This window comes from Rhinatrema bivittatum, chromosome 7 (assembly GCF_901001135.1).
Source record: "Rhinatrema bivittatum chromosome 7, aRhiBiv1.1, whole genome shotgun sequence".
Lineage (NCBI taxonomy): Eukaryota > Metazoa > Chordata > Amphibia > Gymnophiona > Rhinatrematidae > Rhinatrema > Rhinatrema bivittatum.
This window is the reverse complement of record NC_042621.1, coordinates 32428001-32452501: the sequence shown is the minus strand read 5'-3', so window position 1 is coordinate 32452501 and position 24501 is coordinate 32428001. Positions and strand designations below refer to the sequence as shown.

Genomic DNA, 24501 nt, shown 5'->3' with positions numbered 1-24501 from the left:
AATGCACTGAAAGGGCTCAGAGGTTTCCTAAATGAGAATATCTGCATTTGCACTAAGAGGACATCACAGCACAGAACGAGAGAGCCTGGAATTCTAAGTCATGGGAAATGCTTTCTATAGCAAATTAATGTACATCATTCTCTTTTATGCCACTCTCCAATGAAGAAAATATCTGAAGCAAACAAAAGTCTTTGATAAAGATTAAGGGATGTGTGCTGAGCAAGACCTGCCATGAGATCTCTCAGCACCCAGTCCAGTCAGGTAAAGTTTTGATACCTGGAACGCTCTCTCTTTCAGCAGCTCTCCCAGGATGTTCTGTTTCCAGAGACACAGGGCAGCTCTCTTCCAGTTTACTGAGAAGTCAGACAGGGACCTCCAAGGAGCCACTACATCTTCCTCTCCCATGGCTCTGATCCCACGAGCCTCCAAGCTCAACCGTGGCAGGATATGCTGCATCTTTAACAGAAAAAAACTGCTGGGAAAGGAAAAAGCAGAGAAGCATTCCTCAGCCAGTCACAACAATGTCCCTGCCCAGGCTGTGAAAGGTTTGCAGCACACCTCAGGCTAAAAGGAAACCCTCCAACTCCCTAAAATGATCCCAACAGAAGGGGAAGGGAGGGAATAGCTGAACATTCGGGCCAGGAGAATCTGCATTAGGGGCCAGGAAGCAAATGAATGAGAGAAACAAAACTTAATAGTCAGCTAGAGAAATCCTGTGTATTTAGTAACAACTATATTCAGTTACAGGCACCAACAAACACTATCTCAGGAGCAGACCCGCACACTTCAGAAGAAAAACATTTAGCAACGCTTTCAGTAATTACCCAAACTGCTTTAACCTTGTCCACATTTTTTTTTTATATTCTTCTCCTGGGTTTGGGGGCAAGAGGCAAAGAACTTTAGCTTTCCTTACGAAACCAGGGAGGCAGTCAGAGGAGAATCAGGGCAGACAAACAGGAGCAGTGTGTAACTGGGCAGCTTCTACTGATTTAATGACTTCATAGCATTTTTAGCACGGGTCCTCCAGCTGCTGCTGGCGATCCTGACCTGATTTCTGCACAGACAATAAAAATGTGGCATTCTCATATGCATCAAGTGAAGAGCAGCGGGGACTTAATGCACCAGGGTACAATTATACTCACCCTGACACCCCTGTATGTAAGTGCATTTCTGCATGTATAGATATACCTTCTTTATAAGAACTGGAGGACAAGAAGAGCACAAAGCATCAGGAGAGTCCGAAGAAAACTTGCAAAAAGCATAAGAAATGGCAGCAATACAGAATCTGAAAACACAAGAGGGACAAAGCAGTAAAAGACCCATTAAAAAGCTGCGTGTCCCCAGATCTGTTAGCCACAACATTCTGCTCATGTGCGACATCTCTGAAAATCTCAAGAAATCTTCCAGATAGTATTAAATAGGACAAACCTATAAAAAGAAGCTCAGATGTACAGAAGCTTGGAGAGGCCAGAATGGTTCCATGCAGTGAGCTCACCTCAGGCAGAAAGCCAGCGACTCTCCGGTCCTGCACTCCAGGAGGCGGTCCCAGTACTCACTAAGGGAATGCACATTGCAGCCTCCAGTCTCCAGTCCTGGGATGAGAGCTCTGCATTCATTCAGGTGAATCACAAAGACGGCCAGTCCCATAATATGCACATCACTCAGGAGAGAAGCCTGATAGGCAGACACAAGCAAAACTCTATGTACAGGAAAAGGAGCAGATCTAAAATATTAACATTAATCAGAGGAAAAATATACTTAACAGCCAGGGCTGGATCCTAGACGCCATGCCCCCCAGCCCTTCGTCATTTCCACTAAATGGTATCTCAAATTATTAATATAGAGTCTAGGCCCTGTCCAACACGAGGAGGTATCTTTATAAATAGGAGACTTGGTTCCTACCTGCTAATTTTCGTTCCTGAAGTACCACAGATCAGTCCAGACAAGGGGGGGTTTATGGATCTCTACCAGCAGATGGAGGCAGAGAACAAAACTTTGAGGCACTGCTATATAACAGAGTGTGCCACCTGTAATCCCTCAGTATTGACCTGTACCCTAGCCAAGATGTCTAACTTAATAAACCCTAATAAACCTTGGGTGAACAGAGACTCAAAGTTGGAGTCCCCTCAAAACTAGAGCCCCTTGTCTTAAAACAAAGCATTATACCAAACTATGTACACTTCTCATTAATCTGAGTATATTATATACCAGCTCAGCAACATCCAGCAGCAAGGAGGAAGTCTTTCGAAAGATGGGAACAGGTCTATGGATTGATCTGCAGAAACAAAAATGAGCAGGTAAGAACCAAATTTTCCTTTCCTGTTTTCGTACCCCAGATCAATCCAGATAAGGGAGATGTACCCAAGCCCCTCTATTTTGGATGGGAACTTGAAAGACTCGCGCGCAACACTTTCCCCAAAAAACGCCTCCTCTGGCCCCCGCACATCCAAGCGGTAATGTTTGATAAAAGTGTGAAGAGAAGACTGTGTCTCCGCCCAACAAATCTCCTGTGGAGAAAGCAGCTGACACTCCACCCATGAGGTTGCCTGCGCCCTAGTAGAACGTGCTCTCAACCCCTCTGGCACCAATCGGCCCTTACAGATATAAGACAAAGATATCGTCTCTTTTAACCATCATGCAATCGTGCCCTTGAAAGCCTTGTTACCCCGTCCTTGCTCCATTGAACAGGAAAAACAGATGATCAGATCTCCAAAACGCATTCATCACCATGAGATATCGTAAAAATGTGTCGCACATCCAAAAAGTGGAACTCCATCGCCATAGAAGTATCCGCTGACAAATTCAGAAAGGCTGGTAGCTCAACAATCTGGTTAAGGGGAAAGGAGGAAACCACCTTAAGCAAAAAGGAAGAAACCGTACATAAAGAAACCCCATCCTCCGAAAAGCACAGGAAAGGGTCCCTACACGGCAATGCTTGCAGTTCAGATATCCTTCTAGCTGAGCAGATAGCCACCAGGAAAACAGTCTTCAGGGTTAAATCCTTTAAGGAAGCCCTCCTAATCGGTACAAAGGGAAGAGCACACAGCCCCCGAAGAACCAAATTAAGATTCCATGCTGGACAAATCTTTCGGACCAAAGGACAAAGATGCTTTGCCCCCTTGAGGAAACGAACCACATTTGGATGAGACGCCAACAGTCTTCCCTGAATCCTACCTTGAAGGGACCCCTAAGGCTGCCACCTAAACCCTAAAGGGATTTAGGCCAAACCCTTAGCAAAGCCGCTTTGCAAAAAGGCCAAAACCTGTGGGACGTCTACCTTTAAAGGTTGCACTTTGTTCTGCAAACACCAAAATTCAAACTCTCTCCAAACTCGGACATAAACCAACGATGTGGAAGGACTCCTTGCCTGAAGCAAAGTCGTAATCAGCGGCCCTGAACATCCCTTCAAGCGGAGCTGTCGCCTCTCAAAAGCCAAGCTGCTAGAGAGAAGCGATCCACCTGGTTCGAAAATATGGGTCCCTATCGTAACAATCCTGACAGATGGGCCAAGCAAACGGGACCATCCACCACTAGACGAATTAAGTCCACAAACCACGGCTGGTGCAGCCACTCGGGCACTACCAGAATCACCCTGCCCATGTGGTATAAATGGCGGAGGGTTTTGGTGCGGGATTGCCTAGTGTTTTCTAGTACCCATTTGTTCCATCACCAGTCATTCGCTCCGGAGTTACATTCTCGGAGGGCTTCCCATTGGCAGTCTTTGGGCATAATAAAGGTGGCTCACCTGTGGGAGCCGGGGGGTTTTGTTTCGTTCCCTATCTTACAGGAGCGTTATAACTTGGATTCCCGGGATTACTACTTTTATTTGCAAATTCGACATTTTCTGACCCACGCTCTTAAGATGGGAACTTGCCCCATGAGTGTATCTCCTTTCGAGGCTATGTGTCAGCAAGCTTCTAAGGTTCGGCGGCATATCTCACAAATATATACTATGCTGGTGGGAGCCCCATCATCTCCAGCATTACATATCATGGCCTGGGAGAGAGATTTGGGCGTTTCCTGGACACTGGATGAATGGAAGCGCATTTCTCACTCGGTGGGGAAGGGTCTCATCTCTGCTGCTCATATAGAAAATGGGTACAAGATGTTATTTAGGTGGTATTGGACTCCGGAGAGATTACATCGCATCCAACCAACCCATTCCAACAGGTGTTGGAAAAATTGCCAAGGTATTGGCACCTTTTTCCATTTGTGGTGGGAGTGCCCTCAGTTACAATCCTTTTGGGCTTCAGTTTCTGACTGGCTCACTTTAGTTTTGGGAAGTACAATTTCTCTCACACCTGACCAGGCATTACTCAATAAAGACAACCCAGACTATACACGGTATCAGAACGCTTTTATTAAATACACTGTGACAGTTGCGAGAGGGGCTCTGGCGAGATTGTGGAAGGACCCACAGGTACCTACTCTTCAGGTTATACACAAACTTATGATATCCACCCATACGTTGGGAGAAATCACAGCGTACAAACATAAGACGATTTCAAAATTTAAGAAAATATGGTCACTCTTTGAACAATGGCAATCATCTAATAACTTACCTAATGGAGTGTAGTATTGTGCGATCCTTGGTACTTTGTGCGGGAGATCTGGATGATTAGCCTTTACCTGTTATGCAGGAATTATACTGTTATGTTCTTCTGCACTAGGGCTCCATTTATGAGCAGGTATATTTCAGTGGATAACTTTTGTGGATTTCATCTGAGAAGTTCGGGGGGGGGGGGGGGGGGTCTGGGGGGGACAGTCTAAGGGACTTAACCAAAAACTGACTATTGGTATGATTACTTTCCATGTACACTATGTTTGGAATCATTTTATGATGTGTTTGTATCTGTTTTCTTCTTGATGTTTTTCCTGCATTGGTGCAATACTTGTTTTGTTACAATTTACCAGTCAATAAAAAGTTATAAATTTAAAAAAAAAAAAAGAATCACCCTGCCCAGATGAAGTTTGATGTGCCACAGCACACGACCTAAGAGAGGCCACAGGGAAATATGTACAGTATCAGATTTACCGACCTCGGCTGAACGAAAGCTTTGATGCCCTCCGACCCGACCTCCCTTCTGCGACTGAAAAAACGAACTGTCTTCACATTTCCCAGAGTTGCCATAAGGTCCAACACCTGGCCTGAACCAAGGCAAAGGCCTCCGCCAATAACTCCCATTCCCCTGGATCCAGAGACGGTCTGCTGAGATAATCCGCTTGCACATTGTCCATTCCGGCCAAATGGCTCTCTGCCCAAACAAATAGCTCTTGTGCCTCCAGCGCCACCAGACAACTCTGCGTTCTGCCCTGTAATTAATGTACGCCATCATCGTTGCATTGTTCGAGAACACTCGCCCCCACTTCCCTTGAATGAGTGGGAGAAGCACCAAGGCCTTGCGAACTGTTCTGGTTTCTATCCGATTGATGGACCAGGACGCTTCCTCTGCGACTACTAACCCTGGGCCGATTTCCCTTGACAAACTGCCCCCCAACCTAAGAGGCTGGTATCCGTGGTCACCCAGATCTATCCCTTTCTCCAGATTCCGCCAAGACAGCCACCACGAGAAACTGGACCTGGCATCCTCTGTAAGCGTAAAAGGAAGCTGAAATTCCTCCAAAAGCAGGTTCCAATGGGATAACAGAGCCCGCTGCAGAGGATGCATGTGAGCAAAGGCCCAAGGAACCAATTCCAGTGTAGAAGCCATGGAACCCAGGACCTGTAAATATTCCCAGACCTGGGAACAGACAGCTGCAGCAGCCGAAGGACCTGACTCTGCAACTTGACTATTTTCTCCATAGTCAGAATCGCCTTCCCTATCTGGGTACTGAAGTGTGCCCCCAGATATTCCAACGACTGGGCTGGCTTCATATGACTCTGTGCCAGATTCATCACCCAGCCCAATGAATCCAGGAGTTTCAGGACATGCTGGACCTGAGCGACAACATTCCACTTTTGATTTTGCCCGTATCAGCCAGTCGTCCAGGTACAGGTGCACCAAGATACCTTCCTTCCTCAGCACTGCCACCACTACCATCACCTTTGTGAACATGTGTGGCACTGTCGCCCACCCAAAGGGAAGGGCCCAAAATTGGAAATGTTTCCAAAGGACCATGAACCTCAGAAACATCCAGTGTTTGGCCCAAATGGGGATATGGAGATAGACCTCTGTCAAGTCCAATGATACCAGAAACTCCCCTTTGCGCACCGCCACTATCACTGTGCGCAACGTCTCCATCCGAAACCACGGCATCCAGAGAACAGCATTGAACTTCTGCAGATCAAGAATGAGCCGAAAGGCCCCCTCCTTTTTGGGCACCACGAAGTGCACGGAGTACCTACCTTGCCCCCTCTCCTGAAGGGGCACCAGCACAATGGCACGCAGGATCTGCAGCCGTTGCAAGCTATCCCCACACCGCCTCCCACTTGTCCCAGGAGATGCAGCATCCCTGAGTGGACAAGAAAATTCTAAGGCACAGCCATCTTTTCCCACCTCCAGGACCCACTGGTCAGACGTGATCCTGGTCCCTGCCTCATAAAAAGAGGGACAGCCTCCCTCCAATAGCCTCTGGATAGGAGTGGACCAGCCCACCTTCATTGATCAATTTTACTTCCTCCTCCTCCTTGGAAGTCTGCGTTGGGCTTGAAAGGACTGCTGTCTGCCCAAATTCTGTTTATGCGCCGCAGGCCCAGGGCTCCTTCTAGCACGACACCTCCTCGCCTCTCTGAAACGAGTTCGTGGAGGAAAGGGTTTCTTGGGGCTTTTCCTGTCCTCAGGTAATTTATTACCCTTCGACTCCCCCAACTGCTTCATGAGATGCTCCAGATTCTCCCCAAACAGCAGCTTGCCCTTGATGGGGAGATTAGACAGTTGGGCTTTAGACCACACATCCGATGACCAATTTCACAGCCATAGAAGTCTCTGCGCCACAACCGCAAAGACTATACTCCTGGTGGAAGTCCAGATCATGTCATAAAGGGCATCCGCCGCATAGACCACTCCCGCTTCCAAGCGGGCAGCTTGAGCCACTTCAGCCATCAACCCAGACCGCTTATCGTGTCCCTTCTGCACCCAGCACAAGCAGGCTCTCTGCATCAAGCTTCTGCATACGCCGCATGAAAGCTCAAAGCTGAACCCTCAAACAGCCTCTTAAATAGAATCTCCAGTTTCCGATCCTGGATATCCTTCAAAGCGACCGAACCTGCCATCGGGATGGTTGTCTTCTTGGTAACTGTGGACACTGCTGCATCCACCTTGGGAATCTTCCACGATTCCAAGGTCTGTTCCAGCAAGGGATATAACTTAGCCCTGGCTACCTTCAGGCCTGCTTAGGGAGACTCCCACTCCACCAACTTCTTCATCGGATCCACCAATGCACTAACAAGGTCCTTGCCCAGATCCACTGGACTTTCCTGTATCTGATCAGGATCATCTGTCTGAGGGTGCACTGGCTTATAGAGCAGCACCCTCAGAAGTTTGTTCTGACTCCATCTGCTGGACGGGGGTCATAACCCACCATCTGGACTGATCCTGGTACGTACAGGGAATATACTGTTATCCAGACTACAAAAAAATCGGTGTCTCAGACAGTTTATAATTGATTCAATTCCTTTCTCATCCGAACTCTATTCCATCCCCTCTGGTGTGCCCCAAGGTTCGTCACTTTCTCCTATTCTTTTCAACATCTATCTTCTACCATTATGCCACTTACTGGATAGCTTAAACATCCAATTTAAAATATACACAGATGATATACAGTTCTATATCCCTTGCTCAACTTTTTTTTTTTTTTTTAGCGTTTTTCTATACCGGCATTCGAGATAGAAATCACATCATGCTGGTTTACATTTAACAAGCGGGTGTAAAATGCGAATAAAATAAAACCTGTAACAAGTGAAACAGAAAATCTGCAGTTACAATAAAACAAGGATGATCCAAAACTGGGTGAGGAAGGAAAGTCTAAAGGAAATGAACAGAAAGAGCAATTATTTACAATGTTCTGAGAATGTCTGACTGTGGTTGTCGTTGCATAGAGATTCAGTTGGGGTCTGGAAAGGCTTGTTAAAACAACCATGTCTTGAGCCTTTTTCTGAAAGTTGGAAGGCACGGTTCTTGACGAAGATCAGAAGGAATGGAGTTCCATAGCGATGGTCCTGCAGTAGAGAAAGCCCGGTCTCTAAATGTTATATGTTGAGAGGTCTTGGTATGGAGAACATGTAGTGATTCTCTGTAAGCTTCTCTAATGTGTCTGGAGGAGGTATGTTTTCTGAATGGGATTTGTAGGTTGAGTGGAGCCTGGTGATGGATGGCTTTATAGATAGTGGTAATGGACTTATAAATGATTCTGTAGTGAATTGGCAGCCAGTGTAGGTCTTTGAGGATGGGAGAAATGTGGTCTCTTCTCCTCATGTTTGTCAGTATTCTGGCTGCCGTGTTTTGGACCATCTGAAGAGGTTTGATGTGAGATGAGGGGAGACCTAGTAGGATAGAGTTACAGTAGTCTATCTTAGAGAAGATTATGGCTTGCAGAACCGTTCTGTAATCTTGAAAGTGAAAGAGTGTTTTTATTCTTTTCAGGACATGTAGTTTATGAAAACAGTCCATAGTTGTTTGGTTGATAAATGATTTTAGATTTAGCAGATTATCAATAATAACTCCTAAGTCTCTAGTTTGTGTGATGTGAAGGTTTGCTGGTGGATTCGTGGTGATATTACTATTTTCCGGGGAGATGAGGAGGAGTTCGCTTTTAGAAGAATTTAGTATTAAGTTTAAGCTAGTGAGGAGGCCGTTGATTTCATGAAGGCAGTTTTCCCAAAATTCAAGTGTTTTAGTGATGGAATCTTTAAGGGGGTCCTATACCCTTTCACTTGTTACTCTATACATAAATACAATAAAAGTCTGGCTCTCACATAACTGCCTAAAACTCAACACCTCCAAAACCAAAATAATCTGTTATCCATCCCCAACTCTAACAATGGTCCTCCTCCCACGCTTGATCTAAATGGCACTCCCCTTCCAATCATTAATAAAGTGCGTAACCTTGGAGTAATTATTGACTCTTGCCTTTCCATGAACAATCATATATCCACTCTGGTAAAAAATTCCTTTTTTAAACTACACATGTTGAAAAGACTTCAACAGATTCAACATTTCAATGACTTCAGAACAATACTTCAATCTCTAATTTTCAGCGGCCTGGATTATTGCAATGCATTCGCTTTCCACCCAGTTCAACTGATCCAGAACGCTGCAGCACAAGTTCACACAGGAACCACTTGCAAAGATCATATCTCCCTGATTCTCTACTCCCTACACTGGATACCAATAGACGCTAGGATAAAATACAAAATACTTACATTGATTTATTATCTACTGAATGACGACACCACCTCATGGTTTAGCTCATAGCTACGTATCTATAAACTCGTTAGAAGCCTTCGCTCCAACAATAAAACCTTCTAGAAATCCCCACCATCATCGGCACATTTAGGCATAACCAGAAAGAGAGCTTTTTCAGTAGGTGGACCTCTACCCTGGAATTCAATCCCAGACAATCTTAGAAACTCCTCCAGTAAGAAAGAATTAAAAAAGAACTTGAAAACCTATCTTTTCAAAAAAGCATTCCCCAGTAAGAAATAATTCAGCACCCAACATCTTTCTTGACTAGCTCATTAGGCCGTAGACCTGCTTTAACATCCTTTTTACAAGCCTGTTTTTACACCCAGTTGGAATTTAATTTTTTTCTCCTTTGATTTTTTTTTTTGTTTTAATCATTTTATTAAATCAGGCAAAATATAATACAAACAAGAATGTCATGAACATAGCCAAAATACAAACATCATATTGGAACATCAAGTATGACAATAGCATACTAATATGTGCATTAAGAGTTCTTATTAATCAATCAATTTAGTTTTAAGTTTTTCTCCCCTCCCCCCTCGGCAACAAGTAAACAGTAGATATACATATAACCAACTGAGAGAGCAAATGCGATAAGGCAATTCAAGGCAAGCATGGTACCACAATGAGTAGAATAACTGTGAAGAAAATGATTAGTAGTATTCTATGAAAAAGGCATAAGATGATGTATTTCACATTAAGATAAAATCTCTAGACCCCGATAAGAAAATCTTACATATACAAAAATAGGGTTCAGCAGATATTTGCTTATCCTCACCAAGGGAGCCCTCCGGTTGAAATACAATGCTAAATAGAGTGCAATGGTTTCAATTAAGCTTGATCTGCTACCCACTGGATATATGGATTCCACACCTCCTGAAAAGAGGACATTCTGTCATGATGTACCGCAGTGAGGCAGCTCAAATGATAAACATTATGCAGTCTGTGTTGAATTTTAGGAAGGCTGGGTATACTATTGGATTTGCAGTGAGCGGCGAGTACTATTCTCACTGCAAAAAAACTTGCTGTTCAAAAGGTTGTGCGTCTTTATTTATATCTGCAATAGGTAGATTCAATAGAACGTGCCAGGGTTCAACCTTAAGTGATATGTGTAAAACAGTGGAGATACAATCCACTAAAACCGTCCAGTAGTTATTCATGTACTTAAATTGAAGGAAACTACCCAGAATGCCTAAAATCGGCCATCATTAAGCCCATTCTAAAAAAGAATAATCTAGATCCAGAAAATCCACTGAACTACAGACCCATATCAAACCTCCCATTCATTGCAAAAATCATTGAGAAAATCATCCATACTCAACTCACTGACCATCTTGATGAAAATAACATCCTCCTTCCTTCTCAATTTGGCTTCAGAAAGCAACTTAACACAGAATCCCTACTACTTGCTATGCATGACTTCGTACTCAAAGGTTTCGAAAAAGGCCAAAGTTACCTTCTAATTCTGCTCGACCTATCCGCAGCATTTGATACTGTAAACCACTCTATACTGATTAATCGTTTATCTGAAATTGGTGCTAGCAAAACAACTCTTCAATGGTTTTCCTCCTACCTGTCACAAAGATCCTACCAAGTAGTACTTAATGATTCCCTATCAAAGAAAATCAATTTAGACACTGGAGTTCCCCAAGGATCCGCCCTTTCAGCGACGCTCTTTAACATATATCTTCTCCCACTATGCCACTTCCTTGCAAATCTGAATATAACCCATTTCATCTATGCTGATGATATTCAAATATTAATTCCAATAAAAAAATCAATTGAGGAGGCAAGACGGCCGCCATGGTGTGAACCTGCTTAAAACGCCGGAGAGAAACGCTGTCAAAATTTGGATTTCCTCTTCTCTTTTTTCATGAAAATATGCCGCATACTAAAAGAAAAGGGCGGCTAAGAGGTGAGAATCTCAACTCACCTGTAGCTGACCCTCGACAGCCTACTATCCCCGGTTTGTTTGCGGGAGCTGCAATCAATCCGGAGAGCCAGGTGGCTGGAGGCACGACGCGGGAGCAAGCGCCGGCCCCCTTGACCCTAGATACTACCTTAAGCCCCGGATCACCACGGAAACCTGCTCCCCCTCAAAATATCGCGATTCCTAGCCCAGCCTCCTCTGAAGCTGGAGCAGCCATGATGAAGGCCAGAGACGGAGGTTTGGAGACCCGAGACGAGGAGACCTCAGGAGAGAGTAGAGGAGAACATCTTGTAGGTCTGGAGGACCCACTAAGGACTTCAACGCCTCGGGAACTAGAAGCAGCCATCATAACAACAGATCAAGGTACGGGGTCGAGAGGGGGAGCCCTTGGAGAGGAGGGAATAAATCAGCTTCGAGGGATTTCAGAAGCTTCCCCTACTTTGAAACCTGATGTAATATCTCTGGAGGGGATTTTGAATATGTTAAGTGGGATAGAAACTTCAATGAAAACTCTTGCCAAGACAACTGTGGAAATTCAAAATCAGACTTTGATTAATAATAATTTAATATCTAAATATACAAGTAAAACTGAAGTATTGGAAAAAAGAATTTCCTCAGTGGAGGTTAAACAAGAAAAATTAATTCTTTCGGAGAATATAACATTCAGAAGATTAGAAGCTGTTGAAAATGCCCTACGGGCTCACAATTTATGTATACTTAATTTTCCAGTAATTAAATCTATTGCACCTTTGGAACTTTTCAAACTTTATATGAAAAAAAAATCTAAAAATTCCGGATACAGCTTTACTGGTTATTGTTAAAGCATTTTATTTACAACAAGCTTCTCAATTAGAACAACAAAGTCCTGATTTGAATCTCACTGATATACTGGAAATGTCTTCTGAACATGAGATAAATCAGAGGAAACCCCTGCTTGTCTCATTCGCATTTCTTTCAGAGCGAAATCACATCATGAGACTGTTTTTCAGAAATTGTCAAGTCCCGTTCTATGGGTTCCTATCTGGATATTCCCAGATGTAATTAAGTCTACTCAGACATGCAGGAAAGAGTTCCTCTCGATGCGGCCAGAGGCTCTCAGAATAGGAGCCAGATTCACTCTGAAATACCCCTGCAAGGCTTGCATCAGGTATCAAAATATGAATTATATATTTCTTGAACCTGATCAAATGAAAAAATTCCTAGCTGAGAAAACCCTATGGAAACTCCAATAGGACTGGTGTGAAAGAAAAAAATGATGCGGACACCATGATGTACCAAGTATACTACTGGACTTATTTTCTTGTACTTATTATTGCTCCTTCTGCCTCCTAATTGCCAAATTGTTTTTTCTTATAATTTAAATGTCAAATCTATATGCTGAAATATGGATAATTCTGACTGTTACTGTTTCTTTTTGACTGTTTTTTCTGTAAGGAGTTCTTCCTGGTAAATAAGTTTTGAAAAACTTGAAAATAAAGAATTAAAAAAAATCAATTGAAGAAACATACAAAAAACCCTTTGGAACACTATGCCAGTAGATCTACGCCAAGAGGCTTGCCATAAAACATTTAAACGAAAACTCAAAACATAGCTTTTCACGAAGGCATTCAAATAGTACATATCACCAAAACTCACTAATTTTGCTCACCCTTCAATCTTCTTTGCCAACAAAACACTCTCCCTGCCACACAATGCCTCTACCCTCACCACCCCTCCTCTCCCGCGTCCCTGCCCCTAACAGATCCCTCAGTTCTAACTTTACGATCCCTCATAAGATAACTTCCTCTCTTAGTTGCTACCATCCTGGATTTTCAACTTCATGCCTTGACTTACATATCTTCAATAATGTACACTTTGTATATAGTTTTATAATCATATATGCTACTTCCTCCCCAATGCATCTATTGTAAATAGTTCCTTGCAATCTTTGCAACTCCTCCTTTCCCTCCCCCATGCAATCCTTTCAACTCTTCATTCCCCTCCCTATATGCAATATACAACCCCATCCCCTCTATACATTCCGTCCATCTTCATCCCCCTCTACCCCTTTCTTTCTTTCCCCCCACTCCATCCCCCAACCATTTCTCTCAATACCATCTCAGTTATCCAAAAACCTCTATTTAAGTCTCTCTATTTAAGCTCTGCAGCCGGGCCAGCAGTCAACGGTGCGGAGCGAGGAATTTTTGGCGGGGGGGGGGGCTTCTTCCTCCTCCTGCAGGCTAAATATGATTTGTGCATGAGGAGGACAAATTCTGCTGAAAAAAGGGCCCTGGATTTCCCGGGGGGGGGGGGGGGTAGGGAGAGGGGGGGGTCAGGGAACCCCTCCTGGGGGCCCGCGGGGCTCAAATCGGGTGGGGGGGATCTCTAAAAAAATTCGGCCCCCCAGCCCCAGGCAGCTCCGAAAACGAAGCCGCTGAAAAATCCAAGATGGCTGCCGTTCCCGGGCTTTGCCAACCCTGGAACAGCCTGGCCATGCCGGGGGGATTTGATGCCTGGGCTAAATTTGCTTGCCCTGCCGAGGAGGGACTTTCTCCACCCAGCAGGCAAGCAGAGCAAAGGCCCTCTCGCGAAAATCTCGAAGAGGGCTGCCCACAAGAGAGGCAGGCTGCCTGCCACGGCATAGGAGAGTCGCTCTGAAGAAAAAAAAATCTGGGAAAAAAAAAAGGTTTGAGTGACAGCCTGCAGGCCCGGAGTGAAGCAGGGGGGATCCTGCTGACTCCTGCCTGTCTGGCTGCCGGTTCAAGGCCTCCTGAGACCAGAAAAAAGAAAAAAATATTGGTCTACTGCTGCAGGTAAGTTAAAGGTAGGGGAATACCTTTAACTTAAATCCAAAATTTTAAAGTTGATCATTTAATTATTTATTTTTTTCAAACTGAGCGCAGCAGTCGGGTTCTAAACCCTCTCGGCAGCCAGAGGAGGGGGAGACTAGACCTGGACTACCAGACTCGGTCCCCACACCTGGAAGCGGACACGGACTCAGGCTATGCAGCGCACAAGGGGCAGAGCCCCCCTGAGTCCGGCAAGAGCTAGGAGACGGCAGTCTCCTACACAGAAAAAAAGGAAACCTGTTTCTAGGAATTTATTATTTTTACAGAAGGAAGATTCCTAAAGAAGTACTTGCTTGATCCGGAAGAAGAAAGAAAGAAGAGGCTGCCTAGCCTAAAACAGGGAACCAAAGGGTGAGCTGTTACACCTGCTGGAGACAGACGAATACTGAAGGGTTACAGGATAGGCTCTGTCCTCATATAGGATATGAGGACAGAGCCTATCCTGTCCTGTTATGTAAGTTTATGTAAGTTTATCCTGTTATGTAAGTTTAATGTTTTAATGTAAACTTAATGTTTTAATGTAAAAAGCCCTGGCCAGACAAGCCCCGGGCGAGTTCCCGTTCTCTGTAAACCGGATTGATTTGTATCCCATACAGGAATTTCGGTATAGAAAAACTAAAAATAAATAAATAAATAAATATCCTTTCAGTTTTTGTTTTTTTTTAAATTCTTTATTTATGAATTTAAGTTTACAACACAAACCATTCATATTTGTATTCAATTCACATTGAATTCTTAGGAATCAGAAAGAATAGTGGATTCACTATCAATTTTAAACATAACATTTACCCAACATAAATTTAAATTACTCAATCTCCTGATTCCATGTTACTAAACAAATGAAGAGCCTATAGAGCAAATCTTCTAACTTAAATTTATCCAAAAACAGACAGAATTAATACAGATTATTCATTCAATACATTTCCAACATTCAGGGCAAGGTCTGAAATGTCTGGAGTTTCTGCCCCCCCTCTCTGGTTTCTATGCTCTTCCAAAAATCTCTCCAAATCAATTGGATCACAATATATATATTTTGTACCATCCACGTACATAGTGCATTTACTGGGGAATCTTATAAAAATACGGATACCATAAGTTCTAGCCTCATTTGCTAAGCTGATAAACTTTTTCCTGTTTAGTTGGGTTTCTTTCGCCACATCTGGGTAAACCCATATCTTCTGACCCAGATAGAGAGAGGTTCTTTTTTGCATAAATAATTTCAACACTTTGTCCCTTTCCAAAGAATGGGCAAATTTCACCATTAAGGTCCCTCGTTTCTCAATCTGGGCAGTGTATGAGGTTTCTAATAATTCTGTTACGTTCAAAGTTATCTCTTGTGGAGGCAATTCTACATTTACATTTGGATTTCTCTCTTCCAAAAAATAAGCATTCATAATTAAGGGAAAATTGTCAGGTGTCATTAACAAAACTCCCTTAAAATAATCTTTAAGCTGTTCTTTTGGAGAAATCATTGTACATTTGGGAAAATTGACAAATCTTAAATTACAATATCTAATTGTATTTTCCAAATTTTCCATTTTTTTTGATAAAATACTTTCTCCCTTTATTATCGATGTTTGGACTTCTCTCATTATCTTTAATTCTTCTTTTACCTTTACTAGAGATACTTCGTTACTTGTTACCAAAGGGTTTATATTTAACAGCGTAGACTGCATATCTTTTATATTAATATTTAAATTCGCTATATTATTCTGCAATGATACTATTGCTGATCACAACATCTCTAAAGAGACATGCTTAGGGCCCCCAGATTTAGCATTAGAAGCAGAAGGTACATTAAATACGTTTGAAGGATCTTGTCCAAGAGCAACCCCAGTGGGATGGGTGAGCATACTTCCATCAGATATCATAACTTGATCACCGATGTTCTCACCATTTCGCATCACTCTTTGAGTAGGAGGAGGTCTTCCTTCCTGTTCTTCCGGTCTTGCTATCCCCTCACCATTGTCCTCCTCAAACGGGTTCAACCCATTGGTCGGATTCCGTACTATGGGTGAGCCTAGGGCTCTGGTGATTGCAATAGACATTGGTGGTGTGGGTGTAGTTGGGACCCCAGGACTTAGACTGACCTCTCCCGATAGTAGGGATACATGCTCCATATCCTCTACTATAATGGGACTCTCTGGGGTCTTATTATCTGTAATTGAGTAGAGACCTTCTAGTGTCGTTTGAACCAGGTTAGGTCTGGCTGGGGTTGAGGCATCCTGCCTTACCTTGCCTTTTCTTTTTGTGTGCGGCATCATTCATTTACTTAAAATTATAATAAACAAAACTTAAGGTCTCTACTCACTCTTCTGTCGTATTCAAAAATTTCTGGTTTGGAGAAGAGGGGATGATATTCAGTCCGGAGCCAAGAGTCGTGGCAGCCTTCCAGCCTTCGCCGGCCTAAGCCGGACCAAGCCGCGCGCCCCTTATGGAGCACACGGCTTAGGCAGCGCACCGACGGCGGCTGCGCGCCGTCTGCTACTTCCTTTACAGTAGCAGACGCCCTGCACTGACGTCACTCATTGGCCTCGTTGTGAGTCCGTTTAGGCCGCTTCACTCCAACACCGGGCAAAGCGGATTCTTTAGATGTTCCAGGTCTCAAACAGATGTAAAATAGGTCTCAAGGTGTGGCGACAGGACCCAGGTGCCCCTCTCTCCTCGACCACCGGCTCCCCTCCTTTCAGTTTTAGTCTGTCTCCACCTGCTGGAAAGGAGGCTCAACCCACAGTCTGGACTGATCCGGGTACATACAGGGAACCTCCGCTTACCACCCTCAGTCTAATGGACAGACTGAAAGAATGAACAGTACGCTGAAACAATTTCTGCGATCTTATGCCAATTCAAGGCAGAGCGATTGGGCTGAACTACTGCCTTGGGCAGAATTTGCTATCAACTCGCATCCTGCTACTTCCACGGGGTCTTCTCCCTTCCAACTCGTCTATGGACAACAACCGCTTCCTTCTCTGCCAATTCCATTATCAGTGACTTCTCCTGCTGCTCAGGCTACTGCAGCAGAGTTATCTTATCTTTGGAAGTAAATGAAGGAGCTAGTCCTTAGAGCAGGACAGAAAGCAAAGAAGATCTACGATGTTCACCATCGAGAGGCACCACAGTTTCAGCCTGGGGACAAAGTCTGGTTGAGTACCAAGTTTCTCTGTCTTAAACTACCTTCAGCACATTTTGCACCTCGCTACATAGGACCCTTTGCTATCCTTCGGCGATTGGGAAATCTGACGTACAGTTTGAAACTACCTTCATCAATAAAGATACACAATGCCTTCCATGTCTCTCGGTTAAAACCCTTGATGCTCTCCGAGTTCTCTAAAAAGACCCCAGAACCAACTAATCTGGACACCGAGGACGATATTGAATATGCCGTGGATGACATCCTGGATGTCCGTAAGAGAGTCAAGACATGGGAGTACCTCATCTCCTGGGAAGGCTATGGACCAGAAGAAAACTCATGGGAGCCTCTGGCCAACATCATGGATAAGGACATGGTACGGTGATTCCATCTGGCACACCCACAAAAACCCGGCAGAGCAGGGAAAATTAAAGACAGTGCCTGTTTCTATTTTTTTTTTTTAAACTCTATGAAAGGTTCTCCTGAGGGTGAGTGATCTGGGCCCCCCTGTATCACCCTCAGCCATGGGCAGTCACAGGGTTCTCAACCCTCTGCTCCGGAGTCTCTACTACCAGAGGGGATGGCCCCACCAGGACCTGGCAACCCCCTGGGAGGCTGAAAAGGAATCTTAACCTAATAAATCTCTCTTTTTTTTTTTTTCTTTTTTGTTTTTAAACTGGGAAGTTCCAGACAAATTCCAAATCCTAACACTATCTACCAAACTAAAGGGTTGCACCTCCATCATCTGCTGGAGACAGAGAAATACTGACAGACTCTAGGTGGCACCTCAGGGGTATAGGACGGAGTCCATTAAAACTTCTCTGTCTCCATCTGCTGGAGGGGAGGCAAAACCCAGGAGTCTGGAATGATCCGGGTATGTACAGGGAATACATAACCTGCTTGTCTGACTGATCTGGGTATGCACAGGAACTGATAATTTTAGACTCCGGAGATAGACCGCACCGATTTCTTTGTTCACCTGATGACAGATGAGCTGCAAGAGCCTCCTCAACACTGCCGCTAGGACCTGTCGATGCCCACATAGCATCTTCACAAAGAGAGTTGGCCAGAGGCCCTGCCTGCAGTGAAAACAAGAAGCAGAGAGAATGGACAAGACATCTTCAAATACACCTTACATGCCTGTTCAGTCTCGCCTGGTATTTCCCAGCTTCTACATTAAAACATACTCAATGAACTTCAGGGGGTGTGACTGAAAGGCAGCTTCTGCAGAGGGGTACCAAAGCATGACCTGGAGTATGGTGCACTTGGGAGCGGGGGTTCTCACCCTACAATGGCAGTTAGGAGACTCCTTAGCAGAGTTGCAAGTGTCTCAGAGAGCTATTGAAATGGTGCGTAGTACTAGATCCAGATTTTCAGCTATATAGAATTAGGACTTTCATTTCAAAGCATGACCATCTGCACAGCTGGTCAGTTCAGACAGCAGCAATGCCCGTTCCTTGCAGGTGCAATGCCATAGCATACCCTTTACCTGTCTGGTGGGTTAAAACAGGAAGCAATCATTACACCCTGGCAAAAGGAAGTCAGCAACAGATCAACCACCTACAACAGACACAAAAATTACTGATTTAAAAAAACAAACAATTCTTTATGGCACAAAAAGAACTTAATCATTTTTTATTTGTTTTAAGCAATCTTTTGGCTATCATGCATATATGTAACAAACTACTGAAAACTCAGATTTAGAATTCAGTACATTGCTTGTCCTATATGTGCAGAAACATTTGTAAATACTGTACTGTAAGGCATTCTGCTTTACTCGCTGTCTAGCCCTAAGGCTCTATTGCCATTAATATCTGTCTCTCGTTCCCCACCGTGCTCTACTTGCCTCTTCATCTTGCCTCTTCAGGTTCCTGGCTGAGAAATCAACTTGAATTGGTGAATCAAAGGCAGCAGCACAGTCATTCTCTGGGTCTGCCATTACTGCCTGCAGTCTCTTGGAGATGATTGCAATCTGAGGTGGCACAGCTTCAGGAGACAGTGGCATGGATCAGCAACAACAAAAAAAAAAAAAAAAAGCAAATACAGGAGACAGCAGCCAGGGAAAGACATTGAATTAGCTTGCAGAAAAAAATAGGGATGCCAGCTTCCCAAGTCAGGCCAGGGTAAGATATAGCTCATCCCAGGAAGCCCTTCCTTAATCTCTAAACTCCAAGGTTTGCACATTTCAGGGCCACATCATTGGCTCATGGTTCCATTTCTTGGGTAGGAGTTGTCCCAGTCACTGTGCAATGGCGAAACCTGATGGCTGGATTTAGGACCCAGGTTTGCAGGGTTCTGAAAGGAGCCCTGAGGTCTGGCCCTCATCTGATGACTGCCACTATAGTAACCGGACTAAAGTAAGGAGATATAAAATAGGGTGGAAATCACCAGGTGGTCACGAATGCCCTGCTTTCAGCTGATCAGAAAAAAACTGCCAGGTGCACACATCCTGAACTTTAAAGGAAGACATTAAAGACCTTGTCACAGATTCTTGGGTGAAGGAGCCTATGATTCAAGGCTTAGGTATTTTAGTTTCCCCAGAAATAACTCCTTTTTCTGCAGTACCTGACAGGAGTGAATTTAAGTAGCATGGTAATATGAAACCCAAACACTCCAGGTCCCGCAAAAAGCAAGAGGTAGCAGATTTTGCTTATACCAGTGACCTTGCAAGGAGGTTTACTGGAATTCTTTCTCCCTTGCTCCTAATACACGCACCATCAGATCGGCTATGGTCTGCGATCAGATCTCTCATTTCCTCCAGTGCAACTTTCAGCAGCCCGATGGGTTCTTTGGACTGGTCTATGTCCATCTCCAGTGATCCATCTGCATGGGACAGAGAAAGACACTACAATACCTCATACCCTCCTGCATCCCCACTAACCCAGCTGTGTGAGACAGGAAGATTGGTTCTTACCTACTAATTTTCGTTCCTGTATACCACAGATCAGCCCAGACAAGTGGGTTTTACATCCCTACCAGCAGATGGAGGCAGAGAACAAAACTTATCCGAGAGTGCCACCTGTAGTCTCTCAATACTGACCTGTACCTGTACTTTTTTGAAGGAGTTAATAAACATGTGGATAAAGGTGAACCGGTAGATATAGTATACTTGGATTTTCAGAAGGCGTTTAAAGTTACTCATGAGAGGCTTCTAGGAAAAGTAAAAAGTCATGGGATAGGTGGCAATGTCCTTTCATGGATTGCAAACTGGCTAAAAGACAGGAAACAGAGAGTAGGATTAAATGGACAATTTTCTCAGTGGAAGGGAGTGGACAGTGGAGTGCCTCAGGGATCTGTATTGGGACCCTTACTTTTCAATATATTTATAAATGATCTGGAAAGAAATAAGACGAGTGAGATAATCAAATTTGCAGATGACACAAAATTGTTCAGAGTAGTTAAATCACAAGCAGATTGTGATAAATTGCAGGAAGACCTTGTGAGACTGGAAAATTGGGCATCCAAATGGCAGATGAAATTTAATGTGGATAAGTGCAAGGTGATGCATATAGGGAAAAATAACCCATGCTATAATTACACAATGTTGGGTTCCATATTAGGTGCTACCACCCAAGAAAGAGATCTAGGCGTCATAGTGGATAACTCATTGAAATCGTCGGTTCAGTGTGCTGCGGCAGTCAAAAAAGCAAACAGAATGTTGGGAATTATTAGAAAGGGAATGGTGAATAAAACGGAAAATGTCATAATGCCTCTGTATCGCTCCATGGTGAGACCGCACCTTGAATACTGTGTACAATTCTGGTCGCCGCATCTCAAAAAAGATATACTTGTAATGGAGAAGGTACAGAGAAGGGCTACCAAAATGATAAGGGGAATGGAACAACTCCCCTATGAGGAAAGACTAAAGAGGTTAGGACTTTTCAGCTTGGAGAAGAGACGACTGAGGTGGGATATGATAGAGGTGTTTAAAATCATGAGAAGTCTAGAACGGGTAGATGTGAATCGGTTATTTACTCTTTCGGATAGTAGAAAGACTAGGGGGCACTCCATGAAGCTAGCATGGGGCACATTTAAAACTAATCGGAGAAAGTTCTTTTTTACTCAACGCACAATTAAACTCTGGAATTTGTTGCCAGAGGATGTGGTTAGTGCAGTTAGTATAGCTGTGTTTAAAAAAGGATTGGATAAGTTCTTGGAGGAGAAGTCCATTACCTGCTATTAAGTTCACCTAGAGAATAGCCACTGCCATTAGCAATGGTAACATGGAATAGACTTAGTTTTTGGGTACTTGCCAGGTTCTTATGGCCTGGATTGGCCACTGTTGGAAACAGGATGCTGGGCTTGATGGACCCTTGGTCTGACCCAGTAGCTACCATTCCCCCTTTCAGGGCGAACAGGAAACACAGCGTTGGAAATCCCTAAACTGGAGCCTCTCATACTTCCAGAAAAAAAACACACCTTGGCAAATACTTAATTCAAAAAACTACTCTCAACTAGTATACAGATTGCAAACATTTCTGCTATAAGATGTAAACTACCACCAGGAAATTCAGTCTTTCGGCAGCAAAGGGATGGGTCTCTGGACTGATCTGTGGTATTACAGGAACGAAAATTAGAAGGTAAGAACCAATTTTCCTTTCCTGTTTGTATCCCGGATCAGTCCAGACAAATGGAATGTACCCAAGCACCCCTAAACTGGGCAGGAACCCGAAAGATCCATGCATAGAACACTTCCACCAAAAGTCGCATCTTCCTACGCCCGAACATCCAAAATGTAATGCTTGGTGAAAGTATGAAGGATCACACCGTGGCCATACATATCTTTTGAGGAGACACCAGCTGACACTCCGCCCAAGAGGCTGCCTGCGCTCTTGTAGAATGAGCTCTCAGGCCTACTGGAATTTCACGACCCTTACAAATATAAGCCGAACAAATGGTCTTCTTCAACAATCGAGATAGGAGATAAAGCTTCTAAAGCTACACTTTCTTCGCTCCACCAAACACCACAAACAGGTGATGCGACCTTCAGATAACACAACAGATTCCAACGCACATCCAATAGATGAATATCTCTATCCTGCAGGGACTCCCTAGACCACTCTGGAAATCCTGGATGCTATATCTGATTCATATGGAAGGAAAAAACTACCTTCAGCAAGAAAGAGGGAACTGTACGCAACCTCACCCTGTCGTTAACAATACGCAAAAAAGGATCCCTACAAGAAGGAGCCTGAAGCTCTGAAATCCTCCTGGCTGAACCGAAGGACGCAAATGCTTAACCCCCCTTCAGGAATCGAACCACATCAGGATGAGAGGCCAAAGACCTCCCCGCAACTTGCCCCTAAGACAACCCAAGGCTGAAACCTGATCTTGGAGCGAGCTATAGGCTAGACCCTTAGACAAGCCCTGCTGTAGAAAGGCCAAGATGTGAGGGACGCCCACTGTAAGGGGATCCCAGTTGTTGTTGAAGACACCAGGACTCAAAACACCTTCCAGACTCTGACATACACGATAGAAGTAGAAGGTCTTCTAGCTTGGAGTAATGTGGAAATTACTGGTTCTGAATATCCTTTTAGGTACAACTGCTGCCTCTCAAAAGCCAATCTGCAAGACAAAAGCGATCCTCCCGATGTGAAAATATGGGTCCTTGTCACAGCAACCCTGGCAGGTGAGCCAACCTGAGGGGCGCATCTACGCAGCTACTCCAGTACTACCAGCACAACCTTCCCTGGATGTGTCGCTATACATATATACAATGAGTGGCCAAGGAGAAAACCGAACCCCGGGAGCGGACGCCCTTCAGATTAGGGCCATTACCTCAGTGCTGGCCTTTTCTGCTGCCACGAGGCAGTGAAGAAACAGCAGCAGCATAGCAGCACAGCATAGGTCAGGAGATCTGCAACGAGTAATCGGAGTAAGAGACCCCTTACTTGCGGCGCTACCACCCCGAGGTTCAGCCCCCACCGCTCCAAGGGTGCCTGAAGCCGCGCCCACACCATCCTGACGGCCAATCGGAGGCCCCGAACCCCGGGAGTGAAGCCCTTCAAATTAGGGCCATTACCTCAGCGCCAGCCTTTTCTGCTACCACGAGGCAGTGAAGAAACAGCAGCAACATAGCAGCACAGCACAGGTCAGGAGACCTGCAACGGAGCAATCGGGGTAAGAGACCCCTTACTTGCGGCGCTACCACCCTGACGTTCAGCCCCCACCGCTCCGAGGGTGACTGAAGCCGCGCCCACACCATCCCGACAGCCAATCGGAGGCCCCGAACCCCGGGAGCGGAAGCCCTTCAAATTAGGGCCATTACCTCGGCGCCGCCGGGCGCCAAAGGAGCGCAACAAAGGGGCCTTCCCCTTTGTGCGCCCCAGTACACGAAACAGTACTCAGCAATATTTATTGGTCACTACTTCTCTCCTTTAATCCCCTAGCAGACTATTCCGAGATTGATGGAGGTTAACTCACTCTCGCTACTTACCAACTCACCTTCAGGACCGTCTCTGCCAATCCTCTCCCGACTATACTCTAATAGGGGACCTCTCTAGACTTCCATGACGCAAGGCTACTCAATACCCATCTTAAACTACAACTACATCTCTAGGGCGAACTCACCCATAAGCACCGAATTCGCCCCTACAGAACCCTATCATGATCTCCCCTATTACCCAACTCCTTGGACTGGCCCTATTCACCCTCACTCTATTCAATGCCCAATCGATCACCAAGAAAACCCATATCATCCATGACTATTTACTTGACGCCAAGCCAGATATCTTGCCATTACAGAGACCTGGCTCAAACCGATGGATACAGCCCTAATAAATCAGCTCCCTACTCACCTATATGATGTCTTCTCACTCCCTAGACAAAAGAAAAGAGGTGGAGGCCTCCTCTTAGCGGCCAAAAAAGATCTTAATCTTACTCTACAACCTACCAAAACGGTATCTAAACTAGAAGTAGGCTTGTTTAGATCCAACTCGCTCCAAATCCTCCTCACATACGCTGCGCCAGGATTTCTAGATTTGGATGCCTCACCTTTGATAGAAACCATAGCCAAATACATAAACCTGGATTCCCCAGCCATAATATTAGGGGATTTCAATCTACATATTGATTCGACCCCTCTCTCATCCAACTGTGAAGCATTCTTAACCTCCCTCACCGCCATGGTCTTCCAGCAACTTGTCAACAAGCCTATGCATAAAGCTGGACATACGCTCGACCTCATTTTCATTAACTCCAGCCTCACAC

The 24501-nt window shown here is 44.6% G+C and overlaps 1 protein-coding gene across 1 annotated transcript in view; it reads right to left on the bottom strand.

Annotated features, from left to right (window-relative positions):
• FANCA (FA complementation group A) overlaps window positions 1-24501 on the bottom strand; it is a 522319-nt gene that overhangs the window by 192482 nt on the left and 305336 nt on the right. Inside the window, exons 22-28 of the mRNA XM_029608211.1 lie at window positions 20008-20115; window positions 19139-19278; window positions 18782-18852; window positions 18272-18371; window positions 1496-1674; window positions 1189-1285; window positions 277-456 (exon numbers count right to left, since the gene is read on the bottom strand). Coding sequence (XP_029464071.1) covers window positions 277-456; window positions 1189-1285; window positions 1496-1674; window positions 18272-18371; window positions 18782-18852; window positions 19139-19278; window positions 20008-20115 — 875 coding nt within the window. The remainder of the gene's footprint in view (window positions 1-276; window positions 457-1188; window positions 1286-1495; window positions 1675-18271; window positions 18372-18781; window positions 18853-19138; window positions 19279-20007; window positions 20116-24501) is intronic.